Genomic DNA, 24,009 nt, shown 5'->3' on the forward strand with positions numbered 1-24,009 from the left:
GCCCCCAAACCGGCTCCACGCCCAGGAGCCGGGAGGGGGCGCCGCGGGAGCGCGTGGGGCAAGCGCGAGAGCGTTTGGAGCAGTCGGCTCTGTCCCGCGGGCGCTCCGGGGAGGCGGGCGGGAGAGGGGGCGGGGGAGGGACGGTAGAAAGGAGGGAGGGGCGGGGGCGGGCGGCTGCAGCGCCCCCGCACTCCCCGCGCCTCGCACACTTGCACCGGCCGCTCGCGCGCAGCCCGGCGTCTCCCCGCGCTGCGCTCGCTCCTCCCTCCCTCCTCCCGTTCCGTGGCTCCCGCGCTCCCCGCGAGGCTCAGACTCCGAGCGCGCGGACGGGCGCACTACAGACGGCCCCGGGAAGCCTCGGCCCGCGCCTACCGGGCGGGCTATGTTGATTGCCCCGCCAGGGCCGGCCCGCGGGATCAGCACAGCCCAGCCCGCGGCCCCGGCGGCCAGGGGGGACTATGAACCGGAAAGCGCGGCGCTGCCTGGGCCACCTCTTTCTCAGCTTGGGCTTGGTCTACCTCCGGATCGGGTAAGGGCCGCTCGTACCCTTTGAACGCGCGTCCCGGCAAAGTTGGCGTGGCTCGGAGAAGGGTTGTGCCACACACGAGCCGCTGCCAGCTACCAACTTCCTTAGCTCCCAGGAGAGTCCGGGTAGGTGCGGTGCGTGGAGCGGTGGGCGCACAAAGGCCCCCCTCAGACGGGAGCCCCAGGGGCGCGCACAGCTCCAGAGATGCGGGCAGGGGAACCGGCCATCCTGAGAGCGCCTGAGGCTGGAAGCCCCCAAACCAGGGACAGCATAGGGACGCTCCAGCTTAGGGGATTCTGAAGAGACTAGCTGCTGCAAAGGAGTCAGCCTCTCCCAGGGACCCTTCAGACCAAGGCATGGGAACAGCAGGTTCAGCAGGGGCACCCAGCCGGACTGGCCGCTCCCAGGGAGCTCAACCCCCAGAGAGAGCCGGAGAGGAACTCTGTACACAGAGGCACGGGCACAGCCGCTCCTAGTTCAGAGCAGTCCCGGGTGGCAGGCGGGGCCGGTCTACGAACAGGGAACAGGTACCCGGAGAGAGGGACGTTCTCTGGCAAAAACACTAACCACTGCTCAGAACCGTGCTACCCTGTTTCCAAGGACCCTCAGGACTCCCAGACTCTACTCCAGGCCAAGGGGACAGGGCCAACTACTCTAACAGACGCACACAAAGGTAGGACTAGGGATGGCCCGAGACACCCCGGGAGACTAGCTAGCAGAGCCAGCGCCAGAGAGAGGCGGGACACCCCGCCCCCTAAAACAGGGCACCCGAGGCGGCCAGCGCGTCCGCGGAGCAGCCCTCCGCGCCGCACCCCAGCCTTTTTAGGAGGTGGGGCGGGGGCGGCGCTCAGGCTGGAAGGTGGGAGGGGGCCGCTCGGGACGCGTCTTGGAGCTGCATTTGCATGGCCAGTCACCCTTTGTACTTCGGAGATAATGCGCGTGGTGCACAGAGGGGTGGGGGTGGGGGGCTTTAGGGACGGAGAGAGGTTCTGACGCTCAAAGGGCCACCTTGGCAGGTTTCACACAACCTGCTCCCCCAGCTCTGCTTGGGGAGGGGGCGCACTGCAGCGGCTGTGACGAGGGTGTGTGTATGGTGGATCCTTTGTGTTTTGTCACTACCACTCCCCCGCTTCCCCACCCTGCAGCTCTGGAACCTGGATTTTACGAGTTGACCGGCCGTGGCGGCTAGCAGGTGCGCACAGAGCGGACGAGGCGGCTGCCAGCCCTGACCGCGGGCGGAGAGGCGGCTGCGGGGCTCGCGCGCTGCCTGCCTGCCTGCCTGCCTGCTGGTGTGTTTTAAGTGTTATTGATTCGCCCGCGTCTGTGTGGCTTTTCATTTTTTCCCCTGCTTTAATCTTCATCTTGGCCCGCGCCCCGCCGCCCCGCGCGCATCCAGCATCCAGGAAGCCGGTCGGGCTGATTGGCGCTGGCCGCGTGCGGCTTTATCTCCTTTTTAATTAGAAACGGGGCGGAGGGACCTGGGAGCGGAGAGAGAAAGGGAAAACAACAGAAAATAACCTCCCCCGGCCGCCCCGCCCGCGCGATCTCCCGCCGGCGCCGAGACCCGCAGGGGCCCAGCTGCCCTGAGGGAGGGAGGAAGGGAGCCACGGAGGGCGCCGGCCTTCCTCCCCGGGCTGCCCTTTGGGCGGGGAGAGGGCCAGGTCGGAAGGAGTCGTAGAGTAGTTTGGAGCCAGGCCCTGCTGCCCTCTGCACCTCGGGTTATCCATCTATGAAATGGGCATAAGGTGTCAGGTCCCATGGTCCCTTCCAGGCCTTCCATTTCCCAGATTGATTGCAGGGCATCTGTGATATTCTTATTTTATTTGGATATTTCAAATGACTCAGGCATTGGCCCTTTGTAACAGTCAGATCCAATCATAATGACTACTACAGCAGCTCATTTTTTGAGGACTTATGTACCTGGCTCCTTCTGAACACTTCCCATGTCTTAATTTAACACATTTGATTTTGCAGCAGCCCTGTGAGTGAGGTCTAATCAATATCCTCGATTTAGCCATGGGACCACTAAAGCACAGAGAAGGGGTGTAACTTGCCCAAGGACACACAGCTGCTAGGTGATGGAAGCTTAGATGGCACCGAACTCTTATTTGCAAGACTTGTTCTTATGGATTTTTGACTCTGTTATTTAATTTAACCTCACTCTCTGCTGGTGTAGGAATTTCCTGGTGGTCAGCTAGGTGTTCAGAGGTTCCTCTTGGCTTGTGGCCAGAACATCTCCACTTTTTCTTTGCTGCCTCTTCCCCAAATAGTTCAAACATTGCAGCCCTGTGTTAGTCTCTTTTAGTGACTGAGCTGAATAACCAAGAGCTCTTACCAGGCTCCTGTTTCAGATCCAGCTAGCCTCCAGGTTTCAACCTCGGGGAGCCTGGGTTTTCAGCCCTCTGAAGTGGATATGTGAAATGGATATGGTGATTCCTACCCAACAGGGCTGTTTACAAAGGCCATGTGGGCTAATGTTTGCAGTCTCACCTGCCATACGCCTTTGCATATAGGAAGGATACTGCAAAAGGTCACTGTTGCATTCGAGGCATATCTGGGGGCACCTTTCATGTAATAGCCACTCCTCCCTGAGTGACATTTTTGAAACACCATAATCTATTCATTCAGTAGGCATTGAGCGGACAGCCTCCTGGTCCTCAGAGTCAACAGTCTAATGAGAAAGACAGGTAGTAATGAGGAAGCCTGTGGATTAAAATCAAACACATGCATTAACACATCTCAGAAGACCCACAAATACTCAAGAAGGTTAAGGAGACAAACAAATTGTGATGGAAAGCAAGGTGGGTTGGGATGGGGAGGCAGGTTCCCTTGGCTGGGATGGTCAGGGAGGTGACCCTTGAGGTTGCATGGATGATGGCAAGAAGCCAAGCACGTGAAGCTCAGGGGTAAGAGAGCTTCCAGGGAGAGGACCAAGGCAGGAGGGGGCTAGTGTGTGGCAGGAGCACCCGGGGGGGGGGGGGGTCAGTTATGCTCTCAGAGAGGCAGCTCTTGTGGTGTTGGTCAGGGCACCCTTGCTCTAAGAAATCCCAATCCCAGAACAACTTCCCATAGCTGAGCCTGGGAATAACAGGAATAACAGGCTCTTAGCACAGTGGCTGGCCATGGCCCGGGCAAATGGACACTGTTATTGTCATAACCAGGGTGAGGTCCCCTCTTTCAAAGGATGCCTGGTGACCTTTAAAGGATTATACAAAAGGAAACTCCAGACAAGTGGGCCATCTCTGTAAAGGGAGGGCTACCTGCATCATCAGGGTTCCCACTGAAGCCTCTTTGGGGCTATCTTGATGTTAGGAAATGGCCCCACCCTCAGGCCAGATACCCACCAGTCACGCTGACGCCTCTCTTTCCCTTGCACCTTTCCCTAACCCTCTCCTCAGCACCACTTCATCCATTAGCAAGTTTGGTCAGCCCCATCTGCAGTCACCCCCACCACTGCCGCCAAGGCCCAGCCACCACCACCTCTAACCTGCCCATGTCCCCTGCTCCTGGAGGTGGAGGCCTGAGGTCCTCTCCCCCATGACCTGCAGGGATGGGATCCTGCTTGTAAAGTGCCACCAGTCCTCAGTGCTTCTTGATGCACTGAGAAAATTCCAGCCCTAAGCCATCTTCCCTCCCTAGACGCCCCTGAGCCCAGGTTCTGCGTTGGCTTCTGTGGGTTCTTTCTGCTCCTTGGCGATCCCAAGCTTGTCTCCCCCCGCCCCAGCACTTTGCATATTCCATTCCCTCTGCCCAGAAGACCCTTCCCCAGAACTTCCCAGGGCTGATTGCTGACCATTCAGGTCTCTGCTGCATTGTTGCCTCCCAGGGAGGCCCCTTGACCCCTCCAGATAAAACAGCCTCTCTCCCTTCCCTGCCAAGCCCACCCTCACTTGCCCCCACAGTAGCTTCATTGATTTTCTTTGTAGTGCACAGCTCTGGGACATGTGTGTTGTCTCCCCTCGAAGTCCCTTAAGGGCAGGGTCTTGCCTGTTTCCCAGCGTGGTACCTGGGAGCCTGGGTCCCTCATAGGCATCTAGTGTGTATCTGTGCAGCAGATGGATTGGGAAGATGGGAACCTTGCTGTGCTGGTCATAAGCATCCTGTAGACCAGCCGTGTCTGGAGAAGGGTGAACATGCTCCCTTGGCCTGCAGGAATGAGGCACTTGAACTTGGATTTGCAATTACTTTTTAAAGATGCTTGTGTAATAACACATATACATCCATACATTGTACATATACAGCATGTGGGAACAGTTTTTTCCCTTTAATAAACATCTGTGCACCCACCACCATTTCAGGGGCACTTGCTCCATGACACTGTGACACTTGGTGGCTCCCTTTGCAGTTTGACCACAGAGATGATTCTGGAACAGTATTCCATTTCACATGATTTTAAACTTCATCTCAATTGAATCCTCCCATGGATGCAAAGGCAACTGTTTTAGTTCATTGGACAATATGTTTGTGACACGCATCATCTTTGTGTCTAAAAAAGAAATTAAATCTCTTTAATAGTGAATTTAGGAGTTCCCGTCGTGGCGCAGTGGTTAACGAATCCGACTAGGAACCATGAGGTCGCGGGTTCGGTCCCTGCCCTTGCTCAGTGGGTTAACGATCTGGCGTTGCCGTGAGCTGTGGTGTAGGTTGCAGACGCGGCTCGGATCCCGCGTTGCTGTGGCTCTGGCGTAGGCCGGTGGCTACAGCTCCGATTCGACCCCTAGCCTGGGAACCTCCATATGCCGCGGAAGCGGCCCAAGAGATAGCAACAACAACAACAACAACAACAAAAAAAAAATAGTGAATTTACATATGGTATGAATTCTGATGGGAATTATAAATGAATGAATGTGAGTTGGGGTGCAGTCTCCAAAATGTTGGTAGACCCCTTCTGGGGCAATTGGGTCAGGGGAAGGCAGGGCTGGACATCCTGGGAGGGCCTGTAGGTCCCCCCACCACTACCACCTTGTTGGCCTAACGCTTCATTTTGCTGTGTCCCCTGTTCCAGTGGCTTCTCCTCGGTGGTAGCTCTGGGCGCGAGCATCATCTGTAACAAGATCCCAGGCCTGGCTCCCAGACAGCGGGCGATCTGCCAGAGCCGGCCCGACGCCATCATCGTCATAGGAGAAGGCTCGCAAATGGGCCTGGACGAGTGTCAGTTTCAGTTCCGCAATGGCCGCTGGAACTGCTCGGCACTGGGGGAGCGCACCGTCTTCGGAAAAGAGCTCAAAGTGGGTATGTGCTTCCCCAGACATCCCCCGCAGGGGCTTTTAGGCTCTGGGGAGACCAGAATACCTGGGGGGAGTGCCCTGGACCCCTCACCCACCCCAGGTTGGAATGCCCCAGGCATGGGATCCTACAGGTGCTGCACTTTGAATTCAGCTCTCCTGTTGCAGGTCAGCTGTCTGATTTGAAGCCACACCACCAGGTGCTCTGGTGGCATTGCCAGCCGGAAGCTGGTGGCCCAAATGCTAAATGCCTGATACAGCACTGATACTGTTTTCTAAATTGAAGCCCAAATTTTACAATTATCTGTTTCACCTGAAAACATGAACCTCTGACTTTTGCAAAATTGGCAGAGCTACTGCTTACACCTGTGCCCACATAACTCTAATGGGCTAAAGCTGAGAACACAGCTTCCTTTAGCTGGAACCTGAGCAGCCCATTTGCTACCACAGTCCCCACCACTCCCCGTTGCCACCCAGTTTCCTTATGTGACTTGCATGGCAACTTTGTGGGCATTTGAGTTTCCAACCTCTGTTTTGTGGGAATGGTGTGTCATGCAGACATGTGCACGTGCACATGCATACACACACACACACGCAAAGTATTGGGCCACACATCTACTTTCCAAAGCAATTGTGAGAAAAGCCTGGTGGAAAGGGCATGGGAAGTGTGTTTGTTGCTGGGAGGCCCCGGCTTGTGCAGGGAAGGCCATGTTGTGTCCTTTCTTGCTTGCATCCATCTGGACTGAGGGATGGGGAACCCTGCAGGCTCACTTCTGAGCTCAACCATGAACTTTCCTGAAATTGTGGTCAGCCTCGGGTCATTGGACTGCAGTGGTTGACTGGACCTGCTCAACTGCTCACCAGGCCCCCCCCAGTTCTCTTTCTCCTTCAGTTGCCCTGACATTAGCAAACCCAGTTCCTATTGAAGATTCACCCCAAATCTGGCCACTGCTCCACGTCCTCACTGCCTCCCCTTCTGGTCACACAGCTGGCACCTCTGGGCTCCTGCCCCTCCCCCCATTGGCCCCCTAGCCATCCTGCAGGTCCTTCCACAGCCAGGGTTGTTCTTCATAAATGGAAATTAGATCTTGTCATTTCTCTGCTTAAAACCTTTGGAGGCTCCCCCTGGCCTCAGAATGAAATCCCAACTGTTCCTTGGTCCCCGGCTGCCTTCTGCCCTCAGCTGCTTCCCTCTCCCTGTCCCCCTTGCCCACCCAGCATCAGCCAAACACACAACCCTGGATTCTGCTCTGGGGCTTTGGCACCACACACTCCTTCTGCCCCAGGTCCTTTCTCACCATCTTGTGAGCCTCCCCTGTGGTTTTCCTACCTTTTCCTGCTTATACCCCTCCCCCTGTTTCTGAGACTCAGGCCTGGGCTCTGGCATTATTTCAAGCTGTGTCTTTGCCAACATAAAGATGTTACAGATAAGGAAACCGTGTCTCCGGGGGGCAGGAGGGATGGGGGGGCACTTGCCCAAAGTCAGCAAAAGTAGGGTCTCCCAGTCCTGGGCTGATCCCGGCCTTGCTTGCAGTCTCGGAATAGCCTGGCCTTGGTGGCATTGTAGTAGTGCATTTCGGGGTATAACAAGAGGGCTCTGCTGTCCAGCAGCCCCCCAAGCTGGCCAATGCAGGCTGAGGCCGGGAATACCACTGCTCAGTATATACTACCAGTCCACCCTGAGCAGGGGCAGAGCCTGGGACAAGGAGCATTCTTCAAGAGGAGGGCATGGGGAGTTCCCTTTGTGGCTCAGTGGTTAACAAACCCAACTAGGATCCATAAGGATGCAGGTTTGATCCCTGGACCCATTCGGTGGGTTAAGGATCTGGTGCTACTGTGAGCTGTGGTGTAGGTCACAGACACGGCTTGGATCCTGTGTTGCTGTGGCTGTGGTGTAGGCTGGCAGCTACAGCTCTGCTTCAACCCCTAGCCTGAGAACTTCCATATGCCACAGGGGTGGGCCTAAAAAGCAAAAGGGGGAAAAAAAAAAAAAGGAGGAGGGCACGGGTAGGAGAGGTGACCTCAGAACTTAGAGGATTTAAGCAAAATGAGGAGCCTTCCTAGAAGACCTGGAAGGGAGTGGGAGCTGGAGCCTGAAGATGTGTGGGGTCAATCTGAGCAGTTTCAATTTCTAGCTAGTGGGAGTGATTGGGGAATTTTGAGCATGGGCATGGCTGCCCAGGTAAGGTTGGACCATATGAAATTGCCTCTAGTCAACGGTGTTAGACTCACAAAAATAGCAATATCGTATGATTCAATCTAATAGGAATTCTGGAGGTTTCACTAAAGAGTGGGTATGAAATTCATTCATTCCTTCATTCTGTCATTTATTCATCCACTCATTCATTCACCAAAAATTTCTCGAGAGCTCACAGTACCTGGAGGCTGCCTTTTCAGCCAGTGTGGTCAGTAATGGCGTCTGGGAGGTGAGTCACAGACATGTCTGGGGAAAGACAAAGAGGGGCAGCAGGCGCAAAGACCCTGAGGCAGGAATGTGCTTGGTGGTTTAAGTGGTGAGGCCAATGTGGCCAGAGTGCAGTGAAAGTCAGGAAAGGAGCCAGAAGATGGACAATATGACATCTGTCTAGCCAAGTCAGGGGTTTGGATTTCCCTCTGGTAAATGGAGCGCAAGGGAGTAGAGGAACAAGGCTAGGAGTTAGGAGTCTGGTCTAGTCTCCCAGTCTATCAGGCCCTGCAGGACAGAGCTGACTTTCTGTGGTGGCACCTGTGAGAGCCCTGCCACCCACCCTGACTGAATCAGTGAAGAAGGCCTGACTTCAGGCTGGGTGTCCATTCCAAACCGTCACAAGGCTACGGGCAGCAGAGCTCTTGTTGGCCACACTTGCTCGCAAGGCTCCCAGGCAGCTTGGGCAGCCGTAACCAGGACCACAGGCTGGCCAGCTCACACACAGTCCTGGAGTCAGGAAGTCCAAGGTCAGGGTTGATTTCTGAAGCCCTTCTGCTTGGCGTGTAGGCAGTCACCCTCTGCCCTGCTGCTGTGTCCTCACGTGGTCTCTCCCCCATGCATGTGCTCTGATGTCTCTGTATGTCCTTGTCACCTCTTCCAAGGACACCTGTCAGGTTGGAAGAGGGCTGACCCTAATGGCCTCCTTTAACCCAGTCGCCTCTGTAAAGGCCATACTTCCAAATACAGTCATGTTCCAAGGCACCAAGAGTTAGGACCAAGGTTAGCATATGAATTTGGGGGAACACAATTCAGCCCATAAAAATATGCAACCAGAGAGCAGCATGATCTGTGCTCTAGGGGGAGGCATAGAGGGTATGCTGGGGGCTCAGAAGTGAGACTTCAAGTGGGAGGCATGGACAGCCCTTGATCTGGGTCTTGAGGGTGGGAAGAGTTTGTACAGTGCATGAATGGGATCCCAGGTGGAGGGAACAGCCGGCAATGGTAGGGACATTGGACTGCTAAGGGAATAGTTAACAGAGGTCTGAAGCCTCCAGAGGCCAGAGGACGGTAGCCTCAGGTGAGGTGAAAGGCTGGCTATCAAGGGTATTAAGTGCCAGGGATTAAGTGACCTGAAGTCACGTTTATCAACAGCTACCCAGGCCCAGTGTGGCCCTCAGAGGCCCAAGAAGGTGTTCACTGCCCCCTGCAGACTTTGTCTTTTCTGAAATACAAGGATGAACTCCCCTCCTGAATCTACCACCCACACAACAACTAGGAGGTGGACTGGGAGTCTGCATCTCTGTCAGCATCCCTCACATGCCCCGTCCCCCCACAGCCACACTTTCTCCATCCTGAATCTTGATGTCTAATTTATCCTCTTGACACATTCCCTGGAAGGACATTTAGTCTGAGCCGCATTTAATTTTCTAAAGGAAAGGCACACACACTCTTTTTGGAATTGACTTTTCCCCCCTTGCTATTAACATAGCTCATGTGTGTTGTTCTTTGTAGCTGTTGCTGATTCATTTTAACTGTATCATTTTAGCTGTGGTAAATAGACCCCATTTGTGCATGCCTTGGTTTTAGGGCTTCTGGGTTGTCCCTAAGCACCTTCTGTCAATAAGTGTCACCATGGGCCTCCCTGTGCATGTTTCTTGGCACCCACAAGCATGCTTCTCCTGGGTCTGCACTTGAGGGATGGAATTGCTGGTCATGAGGTGGGAGGATGGACCTGATTTCTGCAGTGAATGTGCTGTGTGCCCCTCCCCCAGCCAGCAGTGTTGACCTCTGGTCCCTCCAGCACTGGGATGGTCCAGACATCTTTATTCTTGCCTGGGGATGGGAGTAAGATGCTTTTTCACTGTCATCTTGATTTGCGGGTTCCCGAGAAGTGATGTGGTTAAAAGAATCTTTCTGTGTTTTCACCTGCTGTGCTTTTCTTCTGTGTGTTGCTTGTTCGTGCCTGTTTCCCATGTTCCCATGGGGTTGTGTGTTCTCCCCTCAGGTCATGGTCATATTGTGTGGAGGAGAGAGGAGTAAGGGCTGCAGCGGGGGTGGGGGCGAGGATGAGGATTGATGACTGGGGGCCAGAGCTGAGGCAGCCCTTCCCCATGGGTCTTCTCCACTGTGAGAGGAGGTCTGTCCACCTGCTTCTCAGCCCAGAGCCAGGTGGAGGCTGACCGTGTCGCATGGCTGATTTGTGGCAGAACTGAGATGGGTGGTGCTGGAGAGGTTCTTGTCTGTGTGGTCCTGCCAGATGTGAGCTTCTCAATGCCACTGTATATCCGACAGTCTTGTTTTGCTGGTGGGCCATGGAGTGGCCAGGTGAGCGCTGGCATCAAAGTCACACAGCCCTCTTGCCAGGTGGCAGCAGCATTGACAGGATGTAGGATCAGGGCCATCAGAGGATGTTCCTTTGCCCTCCTAGGAGGTCCCCAAAGCCTGTCTCCTCTAAAGATGAACTCAGGGGATGGGGGACACCTGCTCCAGGCTTTATTCCTAGTGCAGTGAGATGGGCCTATTTCTAACTTAAGCTCACCATTTTGACTCTGCCTACCAGTGTGTCCCCCAGTCTGGCTACTTCTCACCTCCTGATTCAAATCTTCTTCAGAGACTTGTTACCCAACCATATTAGCCCCCTGGCACCCCACCCCCACCCACACGGCACACAGCAAAGAGTCTCACCGTTGTCACTCTGACCATGGCACCCCCTGCCACGTACCCCTTTCCTGTTGCTTTGAGAATAAAATGCCGACAGGTGCCCTCATCCTTTGCCGGCCTCGGTGCCCTGTATCCTGACCCAGCTCTGTTGCCCTCTGCCCACCTCAAGCATAGGTCTTCCCACCTCAGAACCTTTGCCCTGGCTGTTCCCTCCACCTGCCTGTCCTTCCAACCTCAGTTCATGTGTCGGCCTATCACCAGGACCCCAACATGGTGTAGACCGCCTGTCCCCTGCCACCCCTCACCTTGCTGCATTTGTTTCTTTGCATCACTTTACTGTTCTAGGGGACATTCTCTATTTATTTGCTGGTGTGTGCTTTGCCATGTAATGGTTCAGCTCTGAGGTCACCTGCTGGTTCTCTTCCCAGCTTCCCCGTTTCCTGGCTGTGGATGGTGACCAAACGGCAATGGCAATAGTACTCATCTCACAGGTTGTGGGTGGCTGAGTTTATTACTCCCCTCAAGGTGCCCAGAGGTGCCTGGCACTTGGGACATGCTCCATAAATCACGGCTGTGGTGTTCTTGTGTCTCTTCAGCCAGCAGGGCTCAGTAAAGTAGGGCACCCCAGGTACCAGGGCAGACCCCCCCCCCCCGCTTCCTTCTGGAGCAGGGGCCAGAGCAGAAGGGCAAAAGGGAGAAGCTCTGAGCAGTGGCAGGTAACCCCAGCAGTATTCAGGCCCCCACTCAAATGCCACCTCCTCCCGGAGGCCTTCCTTACCCATTTGGCCTGAGACAGCCTCTCCCGCAGGTCACCCTGGGCTGCTGTCTTTTGGCACTTAGCACTTTGAGAAGTGATATTGTGTACTTTTGCAACGCTGTGTCTGACATTGGTCTCTGCAGCCCCAGTGCCTGGCCCATGGCCTGGAGCACAGTAGGTGCTCAGGAAGCATGTGGGGAAATGCTTGCCCCCAGGCAGGCCAGCTCCCCTCTACCCCAGGTGCCCAGTGCTCTGAGCCCTTGGGGTCTTGTTCATCTTCTGGCCCTAGACCTGGGTGCACATGCACTGGCAGCACTCTGTTTTCTTTTTTGAGTGAATGCTGTTCATATCTGACCCAAAATACAGACTGAATGTTCATTCCTGCACATGATTGCTTTGATCCCTGTGACCCCAGCATTCTGCTAGCTCCCCTCCCACATTTGCATTGGCTTCAAATGGGATCAAATGTTGACCAGGTTAAGGCCTATGGGAGACCCCCCAACTGGCATGACTCAAGGGGACCTGTTCCTGGTCTGTTCAGTGGAGCACTGGTCTCCACCCCTCCCCACCCTTAGTCCCTGCTCTGGGGAGCTCAGCATTCTGTACTCCCTGCTTGAGAGAAAGCCAGTGTATTAAAGGCTCTGAAAAGTCTGCAGACAAGAGAGCAGTTGAGCAGGCTTCCCCTGGAGGGTCCACTCTCCTCTCACCTCAGACTCATGGCCCATCGGGTGGAGCTCCTCTTGAGAGGCACCTACACTGGGAAACACTGCTCTGGAGACCCTCACAGAGGGATCACACTCCTGCTGTGCTTTTTGGACTAACCAGGAATCCACCACCAGTGTATTCACTCACCCCTGAGGCTGGCATCCTTCCCCAAGCGCATAGTGGAGGCATGTTCTTGTTTCTGATGTGGGCGTGGATGCTGAGATCTCTATTAGTCAATGCTACTTTCTCCAGAGCCCCTGAAACAACCATAAAATTCAAAATACCTGGTTTTCTATACAAGGACAGGAAGCCATTCACTTGTGTATACAATGTGTATACAGTAATGCCATGTAGAAGGAGCATGTGCCATAGCCAAAGTAGTCTACAGTATTTTAGTTCAATTTTGTTGTTTTTAGATTCCACATATAAGTGAGATCATGCAGTATTTGTCTTTCTGTGTCTGGCTTATCTCAGCATAATGACCTCAAGGTCCATCCGTTTTGTCATCAACAGCAGGAGTTCCTTCTTTCTTATGGCTGAATAATATTCTGTTGTTTGTATATGTACATGTATATATGTACCACATCTTCTTTATCCATCTGTCGATGGACACTTGGGTTGTTTTCATGTCTTAGCTGTTGTAAATAGTGCTGTGATGAACATGAGGGTGCACGTATATTTTTGAGTCGGCATTTTCTTTTGTTTGTTTGCTTTTTAGAGGCACACCCGTGGCATATGGAGTTTCCCAGGCTAGGGGTCAAATCGGAGCTGTAGCTGCTGGCCTATGTCACAGCCACAGAGACACAGGATCTGAGCTGCATCTATGACCTGCATCACAGCTCTTGGCAACACTGGATCCCTAACCCACTGAGTGAGGCCGGGGATCGAACCCCCAACCTCATGATTCCTAGTCGGATTTGTTTCCACTGTGCCACAACGGGAACTCCCAGCATTTTCATTCTCTTTGGCTAAATACTCAGAAGTAGAATGGCTGTATGGTAGTTGTAGTTTTAATTTTTTGAGACCCTTCATACTCTTTCCATAGGGGCTATACCAATTTACATTCCTGCACATCCAGTATGTTAAGTTTATTTTCTCCTAAGTGCATTTGGTCGAATTCATGTAAGTTAAGTGCTCACGCATCATTTCCCGCCTCCCTCCCCACCACTGCGTGTCCTCATACTCATTCATTCATTTTCAGTGTGGTAAGTGGCTGACGAGTTGACCACAAGGCCTGCCCTTGGGGCACTCACTGTCATGGGGACAGACAGCAAAGAGGGGCAGCCCTGGGGGTCTGATGGAAGAGGAGTGGGCCCTGGGTGGTGGATGGCACTGCCCAGGATCATGCAGGGCCACCTGCAGGAGTCACCTGAAGTGGATCTTGACCCAGGAGAGGAAGGGTGTGGCAGGAGGAGCAGCTGGGAAAGGCTTCCAGGTGGAACCCAGAGTGATCTAGGCATGGGCTCTAGGCTGTGGGGAAGGGACGGCAGAAGAGGCTAGAGAAGTGAGGCGGGGCTCTCAGGGGAGAAACAGGATGTGGGAAGATCATCAAATTCTTAGCACATATAGAAAAATTCGAGGAGCCCAGCATTATAGTCAACAAAGAAATGTGCTCTTCAGGACAGCTGCATTCTTTTTCATATACTCATGGCCTCCTGTTTGGTACTCTCCTGTGGAATTTTTCCAGAGAAGGGCACAGATGACCTAGGATCCAGGCCCTGGGGGGCCACCCTCCTCTGTCTACAGACCTGGGACCTTGATGCATTTTTGGGCTTCTGCTTCTGGCCCGGTTCACCACTTCTCCTGCTGTGCAGTCACTTCAGCAGCTCACCACCTCCATGGGGTGACAGGCCAGGCCTGGGATCCCATGTCTGGGAATCCATGTGCCTGGCACAATGGCTCCATCCGTTCCAGGAGAGTGAACGGAGCACATGTCTGATGAGCTAGTGGCAGCTCAGAGCTATGATTTGAAGACCTTTCTGGGGAGAGAGACACAGAAGCAAGGGGCGGGCCAGCTCCACTTTCTCTCTGCCATTTCTTAACAATACGCCATCTTGCCTGAGCCAAAGACCTATTCTCTCCCTATTCTTGCTTAGAACGCAGCTAACAAAGAACTTTTTGTGTCGTTGGCATTTTTTTTTTTTTTTTTGCAAGCCTCAGTTCATCCTGGGTTTTAGCTCTCCTGACACTATTCTTTGAGATGAGTCTTTTGTGATAACTTTCCCCTGCCAGCTTTCATACAGTCGACAGACACGCACACACTCAGACGCTTTTACACACTCAGTCATTCATTCATTCAGCTGGCGAGGCTTCGCAGATAAATAATCCAGGCCCCCACAGCCTCGTGGGAAATGTTAATCTTTGAATTCGGCACAGAATAAGGATGGTGAAGGGGTTGGAGCCACAAGCTGAGGAGGGGGTGTTGGGAAGCTCCTTAGAGAGGAGACCCTGGAGCCACTTCTCAGTAGAGATGGTTAACCAGTAATTCACCTAGGAGGAGCTGCTGCTTATTGATCCCTTGCAGGTGCGGCCCAAGCCTGGGGCCTTGGCTTGTTTAACTTTCTGAACAACCTTAAGAGTAGGTGTTTTATTATCCCCATTTTACAGAGGATGAAACTGAGGCCTTGAGCAGTCAGTCACCTCACCGCAGGTCCTGGCGCCAGGGAGTGGAGCGAGGGTATAAACCCAGCTTTTTCAGTAACCCTCCTCACTGGGCTCCATGGCCTTTCCCCTCGCAGGCAGGAGAGGAAGGGCCTTTGCAGACTGAGGGAGAAGCATGGACAAAGGCTTGGAGGTGGGGAGGGGTGGTTGTTGACCTTGATGGGGGGTCAACAGTGCACTCTGGCCTTGCTTGCTGGGAACAGAGATGCTGGGATGGAATGGAGGCAGGAGAGTTCATCTCTGTAGACCCATTAGGTCAGCCAGGCTCAGCCCAGACACAGGGCCTCTGAACCCCTGTTCTCCCATCTGCTCACCCAGAGGCTCCCTAGTTCCTGCGCGCAGAGGCAGCCAGATGCGGCATTCTGAGTCCAGGAGGGCCGCGAGTGCCATGCCATGGGGCCAGCGAAAGCAACCTTTTTCCATCTCTGTATTTTCCAAATCATCATCTATTTCAGCTGGTGTCACTGCAGATTGCTCACTCTCTGACCCATTGGCTTTAAATAGCAGGAGAAAAAAAAAAAATACAATGCACTTTGTGGTTTCCAGTAAGATACCGTAAATACACCCAGATAATATTCCGGTGCAAACCATTTGCAGTGGCTGCACAGGGCGGTGGAATGGAATCTTTCGGGCAGGCTTGGACATCAGCTTATTTCCTCTGTACCCGCCTGGATCGTTACAGAGCTGGAATGCAGGGAGGGCGTCAGTGGGGCTCCCTGGGTTCATCTCAGTGGTAACACCAGTCTTTACTGAGCACCTTCTAGGGAGCTGGGCCTCTCTGAACACTGATGTTTCATTTCATCTCCAGGGCAGCTTGGCAGTGTACTCCTGGTGGTTCCTATTTCACGGATGGGGAAGCTGAGGCTGGGGAGCCAGAGTCATTGCTCAGGGTCACCCAGCTGAGTGAGGAGTGGAGGGGAGGACTGCCAGGCCCCATCTTGCCCACATTCTGAGCTGAAGCCACCTGTGCTTCTGCATGGAGAATTACCTGGAGATGCAGGTGGGTGGTGAGGGAGGGAGTGTGTGGTGGCACTGAGGGCAGGACTCCATGCTGGGAGCCAGGAGACCCTGGTCCTGACCCTCTGGTCTTGCTGAGTCACTGGTGACCCTAGCCAAGGCTCTTGGCCCCTGTGAACCTGTCATTCAAGAGGAACCTATGGGCTTTATGTCTGCAGCTCAGGGAGATTTTTCTCTGGTTCTAGGGACAGGAGGGACCTCTGCCCAAGGCAGGATGGTGGGGCTGGCAGGACCTTCTGCTGCCCCATAGCCTCACTTCCTGCCACACCCACTGGCTCACCTGCCCCCACCACTGCCCACACTGGGTCAGGGCCACCGCAGGGGCTGCCCATCAGCCTGGAATCCCCTCTCCCCCAGACAGCCTCATGGCTGGCTCCTCTGTGCTCCTGTCACCACCCTGTTCCACAGACCACAGAGACCTCAGCCACCACTGAGCAAGGTGATCTTCCTGTCTGTCCCCCCCAAAAAGCAAAACGGTGTCTGGATCCCTCCTCTCAGCCCCAGCACGGTGCCTGGCATATAATTGGTGCTCAGGAAATATCTGTTGAGTGAAGGACCAGGGCATGTGGCCTGGTCAGGGTGGCTGAGGGGTGGCAGGTGTAAGGGAGGTTCTGCCTCTGCTCTTGGGCAGCGGGGAGAGGTAGGTGGTCAGGACAAGAGGGGGCTACATCTGTTCCCGGAGGGGGCCAGTCAATCCCAGTGTCCTCTGCTCACTGGCTTCACATGGAAGATTCAACAAAGAGTCAGGGGCCAGTCAGACTGGAGTGAGTCTCGTGACGTTAAGGCGGGAGAGCAGCTCAGACTTGAGCCAGGCTGACCAGCTTTGAGTCCTTGTCAGACTGTATCCCTCTCTGGCCTCAATTTCCATATCCGTAAAGTGGAGATAAAACCACTCCACACCTCATGGGGCTGTTGCCAGCGTGAAGCTTGTTGGTCTGTGCTGAGTGCATACAAAAGAGGCTGGCAAATAGTAAGCATTTTATGACTTTGCCAGTCTTCTTTGGAATCATGTGCCCTGGGGCCTCCCACCTCATTCTGTTTCCACAGCAGTAAAGCAGACACCTTAGAAGCGCCTTGCAGACAACCAGAGTAAGACAGATGAGACGGCTTCAGAAAATCTCCTGAATGGAGGGGCTTCCCAGGTTGCGAGAGGGGTTGTCCTGGGGGAGCAAGCGTGGTCTGGGGCTGGAGGAGTCCTCTGTGGTGGCTAGAGGTGACACGTGCCTCCAGTTTGCATCCCAGCTCTGTCTGGGCAGGTCCCCTCTCCCAGCCCCAGTTCCCCCCAGGTGAAATAAGGAATTGCTGCTCACCTGGGGCAGGTGAAGGTGGTGTGGACAGGAGTTGAATGTGGCCTTTCATGCTGAGAGTGTGAGATTTTAAGACTCCAGGATCCTTCTCTACTTTCTTTCTGCTGTCACACCATGTTCTCAGCATGCCATCCCATTCGAATGGCTCTTATAAATTATTTACTGGTGTGGGGGTTTGCTGTTGTTTTTTAGGACCTCACCACAGCATATGGAGGCTCCCAGGCTAGGGGTTGAATCAGAGCTATAGCCGCTGGCCTGCGCCACAGCCCCAGCAATGCCAGATCCTTAACCCACTGAGCAAAGCTAGGGATCAAACCTGCATCCTCATGGATACTGGTTGGATTCTTGACCTGCTGAGCCACAACGGGAACTCCATTTATTGGCATTGTAGCTGATAACAAATGAATGGCAGAAATAAAGGCATCTTGATGAGGGTCAATGCCTTAAGCTGAGGGACTCTCTTTCCACTGGGGGGCTTTCTCATGCAGTGAGGAGCTGGGGAGGGAGGGGGCCCGGGACTGAGTGAGGATGCTGCCACCCTGGGCCTGGATCCCCAGTTCCAGCTGGTTTCTGGGCTGGTGGCCTCAGGGAATCCATTTACTTCTCAAGAGCCCCGCTTTCTTCATCTGTGACATTGTGGAGAATGGCATCTGCCTGACGGGGCTGTTGGGAAGCACCCCCAAGTGTGAGTCTGGCACATAGGAGGTGCTTAACAGAGGTTACTTTCTTTTCACCCTCTCCCCTCAACCAAAAAGCCCCCAAACACCAGGCTTTTGGCTGATCCTGTGCTGCTGCCCTGGGGGAGGTCATGCTGGACAGGTGGGGCCCATTGCTGCCCCGCACCTGCCTGGCCAAGAGAGCCTCTCTGAAGCCCGGTTGGGGGGCTTCCTTGTGAATAGGTGAGCAGAGCACTTTTCTAGATTCCTAGCATGGAGCCTGGCCAGTAATAAGCACTAAGTAAAGCTCACCTGGCTTGGGGCCACTGTTTGGCATGTTCATTCATTCCTCCATCTATTCATTCACATGTGCCCACTACAAGTGTGTCCCCAGGGACTTGACAGGGCCCATGACAGAGCACTGCCTTCAAGGAAATTGTGTTGTTGGGGCAGTGGGAGTGGTAGGTGTGGTGAGAGGAACAGACAGTAATTATGTCTGAGATGGCAGGAGGACCACGGAGAAAACTGAAGCTGGAAGGTTTCTCTGGACCTCCCGTTGGTGCTGGTGATGCCATCCATTAGAATTAGTATAATGCCCACTGCTGTTTATTTATACGCTGGCCACATGCCAGGTGACGGCTGCCTCTCCCCCCAGTGGTGAAACTGGCAAATATGGAAATGGAGGTTCAGAGAGGCCCAGTGACTTGCCCCAGGTCACCCAGCTTCTTGCAGGGCAGGGTCGGGAGTGAGGCCTGCTCATTCATTCCTCCCTCCCACACCATGGTGAGGGCTGCAACCAGTGGGAGCAAGACAGACAAAGCTTCGCTCACACATGAACCCCACATTTGGCTGGGGACAGCCAGGCGCTGGTTCCACCCACACACTTGACTCTACATGCAGCTCTCGGGCTGTCAGAGCATCACGGAGCTCCACCAGGCGAGATGGGACCACTCACTGGTAATAATGGTAACAGGACAGTGGCTAGTATTTGTGGAACTCTTACTCTGTGCCAAATGCCGCACCCTGGGACTCAGTCGCTCACTAGTCCACAGTATGTAGATGCTATTGTCATGCCTGTTTCACAGAGGAAGTGACAGAGGCTTAAACAGGTTAATAGGCCTAACGTTAGTTACACTGCCAGCCCACTGACCAGGGCAGTGTCCCGGATGATAAGTGAGGAGGGGAAGCAGGGGGAATGGGGCAGTCTTAGTCTAACATTGGTGGGCAAGGCCCATGTCAAGGTCAGTGGCAGGAGTCAGTGGTGACCCTTTGGCATCTGCAAGTCTTGGACTTGATCAGCCAGTCCCTGGGTCTCTGGGAGCTGGGCAGCTAAGAATGATGGTCCCTCTGTTTCAGTGAGTGCAGGGGCAGTGGGTGTAGAGGTGACAGCCAGCCTGGCGGGCAGGGAAGGCCATGCCCTTGAGGAGATTTTGCTCTGGTCTGGAGTGCACCTTGAGTTCAGGGGAGTTGTAGCTGAGAAGCTGCCCTTCTCCCACCCACCTTGGGGGATGGGCCACAGACCCTGGGTGGGAACCAGAGCCATCTGTCAGCACAGTGGTGTTTGGTTAGTTGTCTTGCCCTTGGCACCTGCATTGTCATGTGGTCCTCAGGGGGCTTAGAGAGTCCCAGAGCCACCACCCCCTGGGTGGCAGAGCCCCGCACACTGTCCCCAGCCCCATACCCAGAGAGGACCCTGGGGGAAGGGCAGGTCTTAGGGGGCAAGCCACCCCATTCCCCACCTGGCCATGAACTTGCTGCTCTATTTCTGGGTCTAATGAAGGCGACACAGTCTCCCTTCAGCTGCTGGTGGGTCCACTGCACTTTGCAATAATTTCATCCCTGGGGACAGTTCTTGGTTCTCTCAACCTCCCTAAATAAAGTGGGTGACCGTCATCCTGTTTTACAGTGGAGAAACTAGAGCACAGAGCAGTTGGGTGACTCAGCCAAGGTCACACAGCTAAAGTGGCGGCACAGGGATTTCCTTGCCCAACCCCAGTCCTCTCCTCTCTACACCCTCCACCTGATCATTCTCTCTCTGACGCTCGTGAGAGTCTCATCTCACTGCCACTATCTCCTCTAGTACATTATGTGTCTATGTGTTCGGTCCTCGGTGCTGTGAGCTGGTGCCTGCAGACTGAGGCTCAGAAGGAGGAACTTGGCCAAGTCACAGTCAGCCAGTGGCTGAGCTGGTTCTTGAACCAGGCATTCAGCAGCTATGTTAACAGGGCTGTCATGGAATGTCAGGGCTGTGGGACGGCATGGCGAAGCCATTGGTCCAGCAGGCATACAGGTCTCTGTGCCTGCAGGGTGGGAGAGAGGTGGCTGGGGGTCTAGGTTGCAGGTTGCTTGCATCTTAGCAGCCCAGGTGAGGGAACCTTGAAGGCAAGGCGTGGTGGGTGAAAAAAGATGTGCCTGCCTCTGGGTCACAGTGACCCGGGGCTCAAGGCATCTTGGAAGTTGTTGCTTCCTCTGCCTCCTCAGGTGCTGCTTCAGACCCCAACCTCCTGGACCATTCCTCCACCCCTGGGGCATCTTCCTTCCAGTTGCTTGACTGACCCCCACCCACCCCGGCTCTAAGCCGACTTGCTGGCTACCTGGTACTCAGGGCCGCCCAGTACTTATGGCCTTGGTTCATCTCCATCCTGTGCAATAGCCACTACTCTTGGGCCCAGAGAGGCTGGGAGGCTGGGTGGAGGCACATAACTGCACCAGGCCCGAGCGACTCCCCACCCAGGGTTCTGTCTCTGGCACCCCAGCCACTCAGTACCCTTCACCCCACTTGATACCCAGCACCGTCCTGCAGGGCCCTTAGAGATGGTTCCCAGCCTCTGAGCAGGGCCGGGTCCACGCAGCTGGGAAGACCTATGCAAAAGTGATACCTCAGTGGCTTCCCAGACCCCTACTGCCCTCCTAGTGCCATCTTTGTCCCTTCTGCCTTCCCTTCTGCAGGTCCCTCCCCTTCTAAGCCCTTATCTTCTGGGTCAGACTGAGGCCCTGGGGCACAGGTCCAGGCCTTCCCTGGAGATGCTCACAGTCTAGTGAGGGGGCCACAGAGAAGAAAAGGGCACAGACCCATACATGGTAGGTGACACAGCAATCATGACACATAGCAAGGTCGTGAGCACAGGATCTGCTGTGTCAGGCAGGTGCCATGAGCCAGGTCGAGAGTTGAGAGCTTTGCATGGACAAACTCTTGTCATTCTTTGCCATTCCTGTGAGAAAGGGACCATTGCTGTGTCCCCATTTTACAGCGCTGAGATATAGGAAGGATTGTCAGTGGCTGAATGTCAGAGCCAGAAACTCAGGTTCAAGCCCAGGCCTCTGGCCCCAGAGCCTGTGTTCATTATGAGTGTTTAAGAAGTGCTGCTTTACACTTCGTCACCAGGCACTGCGAGTTTTGTGTATGCTTATGTGCGTGTGTGTGTGTGTGCGCATGCATGCACACGCAGCGTCCGTGGCCATATCAGTGTGTGTGTGTCTTCATCTGGCCTCCCAGAGCTGGGTGGCTGGCCTGCCTGCCTCCCTCCTCCAGTGCCCAGGCAACTCCCCAAGGGCATTCGGTGACAGGGAGGGACCAGGCGTTTTGTGAGGGGTGCTCAGGACAGAGCTTCCATGGTGTAAACAGTCTCTGTGCATCCTGCATGGCAAACTCAGCCTCCCCACCCCTCCACCCTGGGCCCGGCGCCCTCCTGGGATGCTCCGGTCCTGACCCCCGTCTTCCCACCCTCTCCCCACAGGGAGCCGCGAGGCTGCCTTCACATACGCCATCATCGCTGCCGGCGTGGCCCACGCCATCACTGCTGCCTGCACCCAGGGCAACCTGAGCGACTGTGGCTGCGACAAGGAGAAGCAAGGCCAGTACCACCGGGACGAGGGCTGGAAGTGGGGTGGCTGCTCTGCCGACATCCGCTACGGCATCGGCTTCGCCAAGGTCTTTGTGGATGCCCGGGAGATCAAGCAGAATGCCCGGACTCTCATGAACTTACACAATAACGAGGCAGGCCGAAAGGTAGGCAGCCAGGGAGGGGAGCCGGGCAGCTCTTGCAGAGATGCTGCAAAACAGCTTGTTTGGAACGACTGGTATTGGGTCTCTGGTGAGGGGCCACAGGGCTCTGCTTGAATCTGTTGTTGGTTTGCTGCTGGTCAGGAGTTCTGTGTGGCATGAAGCTTGTCAGTTACCAAAGAGGTTGAATCATTGAGTCTCTGTTAAAACATATTGAATGTAACTCAGCAAGATGGAAAAAGGGACGGATGTGAACTCTCATCTGTGGGCCCATAAAGTCAGCTGTACACAGTCCAATTGTGGGAAGGGGTTGAGGTGAGTTCAATAGGAGCCATCCTTGTGGGGCAGCTGCCAGGGTTAACCTATCCTTGGTCACCTTAACCAAGATCTGGAGCTCAAAATAATGGAGGTGACCATGCTCTCTTCCCTGCCTTCTCTGGTCCTCCCACCTTCTGGGCTCAGCTCAGAAGAGAGTCAGGGCTATCCTGGGATGTTTCTGGAGGAGGTGGCTGGGTTAGAAAGGGGGCTGGACATGCCATCCTGCAAGGAGCTGCTGTCCCAGGCAAGGGAGCAGATGGACCTGCCCAAACAGCGTGCAGTGAGACCCCATGGGGTGGGGGTGTCCCAGCAGGGTTGGTCCTGCCAGTGTGAGGACTGGCTAGTGCACTGAGAACTGGATTGAGTTATCCAGGAAGATGTGAGCTCACCCCTGTCCTAGGAAGTACTGTGTTTGAACAGAGGCAGCTTGAACAGGCATCTCCAGGTACCCAAGCCAGTGCTCCCTGGCCCAGGTGGTATCCTGGGCTGAGGCCTGAGCTTGGGAGTGGGCTCTGGAAGTGCCTGGATGGGCTGAGGTGCTCAGAGCCCAGTCTGGAGCCCGCAGCCCCAGGAGGTCCTGGGAGGGGAAAGGTCTGCTGTCGGCTCCATGAGCTGGGGAGGATGGGGAGGGAAGGCTTAGTGCCAGCTATGGGGGGGTCGGGGGGAACTACTGCAGAGGGCTGCAAACACGGGTGCCTGGGGAGCCAGGCAGGAGCAACAGTGACAAAAAAGAAGGACACTGCATAGGGCTGCAGTGAGTTGGGGAACACAGACCCCATGCCGGGGGCCCCCAGCCTAGCTCCAGTGCATTAAGGCCCAGGGTGGCTGTATCCTCTGATTTTAGACTCGGATTTTCATGCATATGCACTTCATTTTTTAGGTGTTGGCATTTAAAATTGGTAGTCACCAGTAACTCTTTAAAAATATAAATAGGAGGAGTTTCCTATGTGGCTCAGTGGGTTAAGAACCCAGCATAGTGTCCATGAGGATGGAGGTTCTATCCTTGGCCTTACTCGGTGGGTTAAGAATCTGACGTTGACACAAGCTGCTGTGCAGGGTGCGGATGTGGCTCAGATCCTGTGTTGCTGTGTCTGTAATGTAGGCCTGTTGCTGCAACTCCAATTTGACACTAGCCTAAGAATGTCAGTATGCTTGCTACAGGTACGGCTGTTAAAAAAAAAAAAAATGTGCATGTTTATGTGAAAAGAAAAAAATTTACTGTAGGGGCTGAGAAATCCACAAGCTGTCTGAGGGTGGCCCACCTGCCCATAGGTGATCTTGTCTGGCTCGAGTACATTCCTGGTCCAGCAGGCCTCTAGCTCCGGACGTGTCAGCTCACTAATCCTCATGACACCCCTGTGAATGGGAGCATTGTCATCCCATTTTACAGATGAAGAAGTGGAGACACAGAGTGGCCAAGTAACATGCCCCTTGAGCAAAGGCAGAGTGAAGCTGGTGCCTGGCTTTCTGGTTGGCATTTTCTGTGCGATGCAGGCTGCTGGTCTGAGCGGGGCTGGCAGTGGACGACCTGGGTTCAAATCCTGGCTCCGTCACTCATTTCTTCATGGTAGGGAAGCAGAACTGGCAGGAGTGCCCTTAGGCTGAGGTGAGGAGGCAGGAGAGCCCTTACCCAGGGCTTGGCACGAGGTAGGTGTGGCCACATACTGAGCCAGGTGTCACTCGGGAGGGAGCTATCTGGTGAGCAGGGCTGGGGTGGCCCACACCCCTCATTAGGGAGGAGGCCCTGGGTGCACAGCTACCTGGCA

General features: G+C 54.6%; 1 protein-coding gene across 1 annotated transcript in view; it reads left to right on the forward strand.

Moving 5' to 3' along the window:
- The first annotated feature begins 302 nt into the window (after positions 1-302).
- WNT7A (Wnt family member 7A) overlaps positions 303-24,009 on the forward strand; it is a 63,390-nt gene continuing 39,683 nt past the window's right edge. The window contains exons 1-3 of the mRNA XM_003132396.6: positions 303-529; positions 5,532-5,758; positions 21,660-21,931. Of these exons, the coding sequence (XP_003132444.1) occupies positions 459-529; positions 5,532-5,758; positions 21,660-21,931 (570 nt within the window). The 5' untranslated portion in view covers positions 303-458. The remainder of the gene's footprint in view (positions 530-5,531; positions 5,759-21,659; positions 21,932-24,009) is intronic.

The sequence above is a fragment of the Sus scrofa genome, chromosome 13 (genome assembly GCF_054392235.1).
Source record: "Sus scrofa isolate SSC_HxYL_T2T_F1_AM1 chromosome 13, Sscrofa_HxYL_maternal_Yorkshire_Landrace_v2.0, whole genome shotgun sequence".
Lineage (NCBI taxonomy): Eukaryota > Metazoa > Chordata > Mammalia > Artiodactyla > Suidae > Sus > Sus scrofa.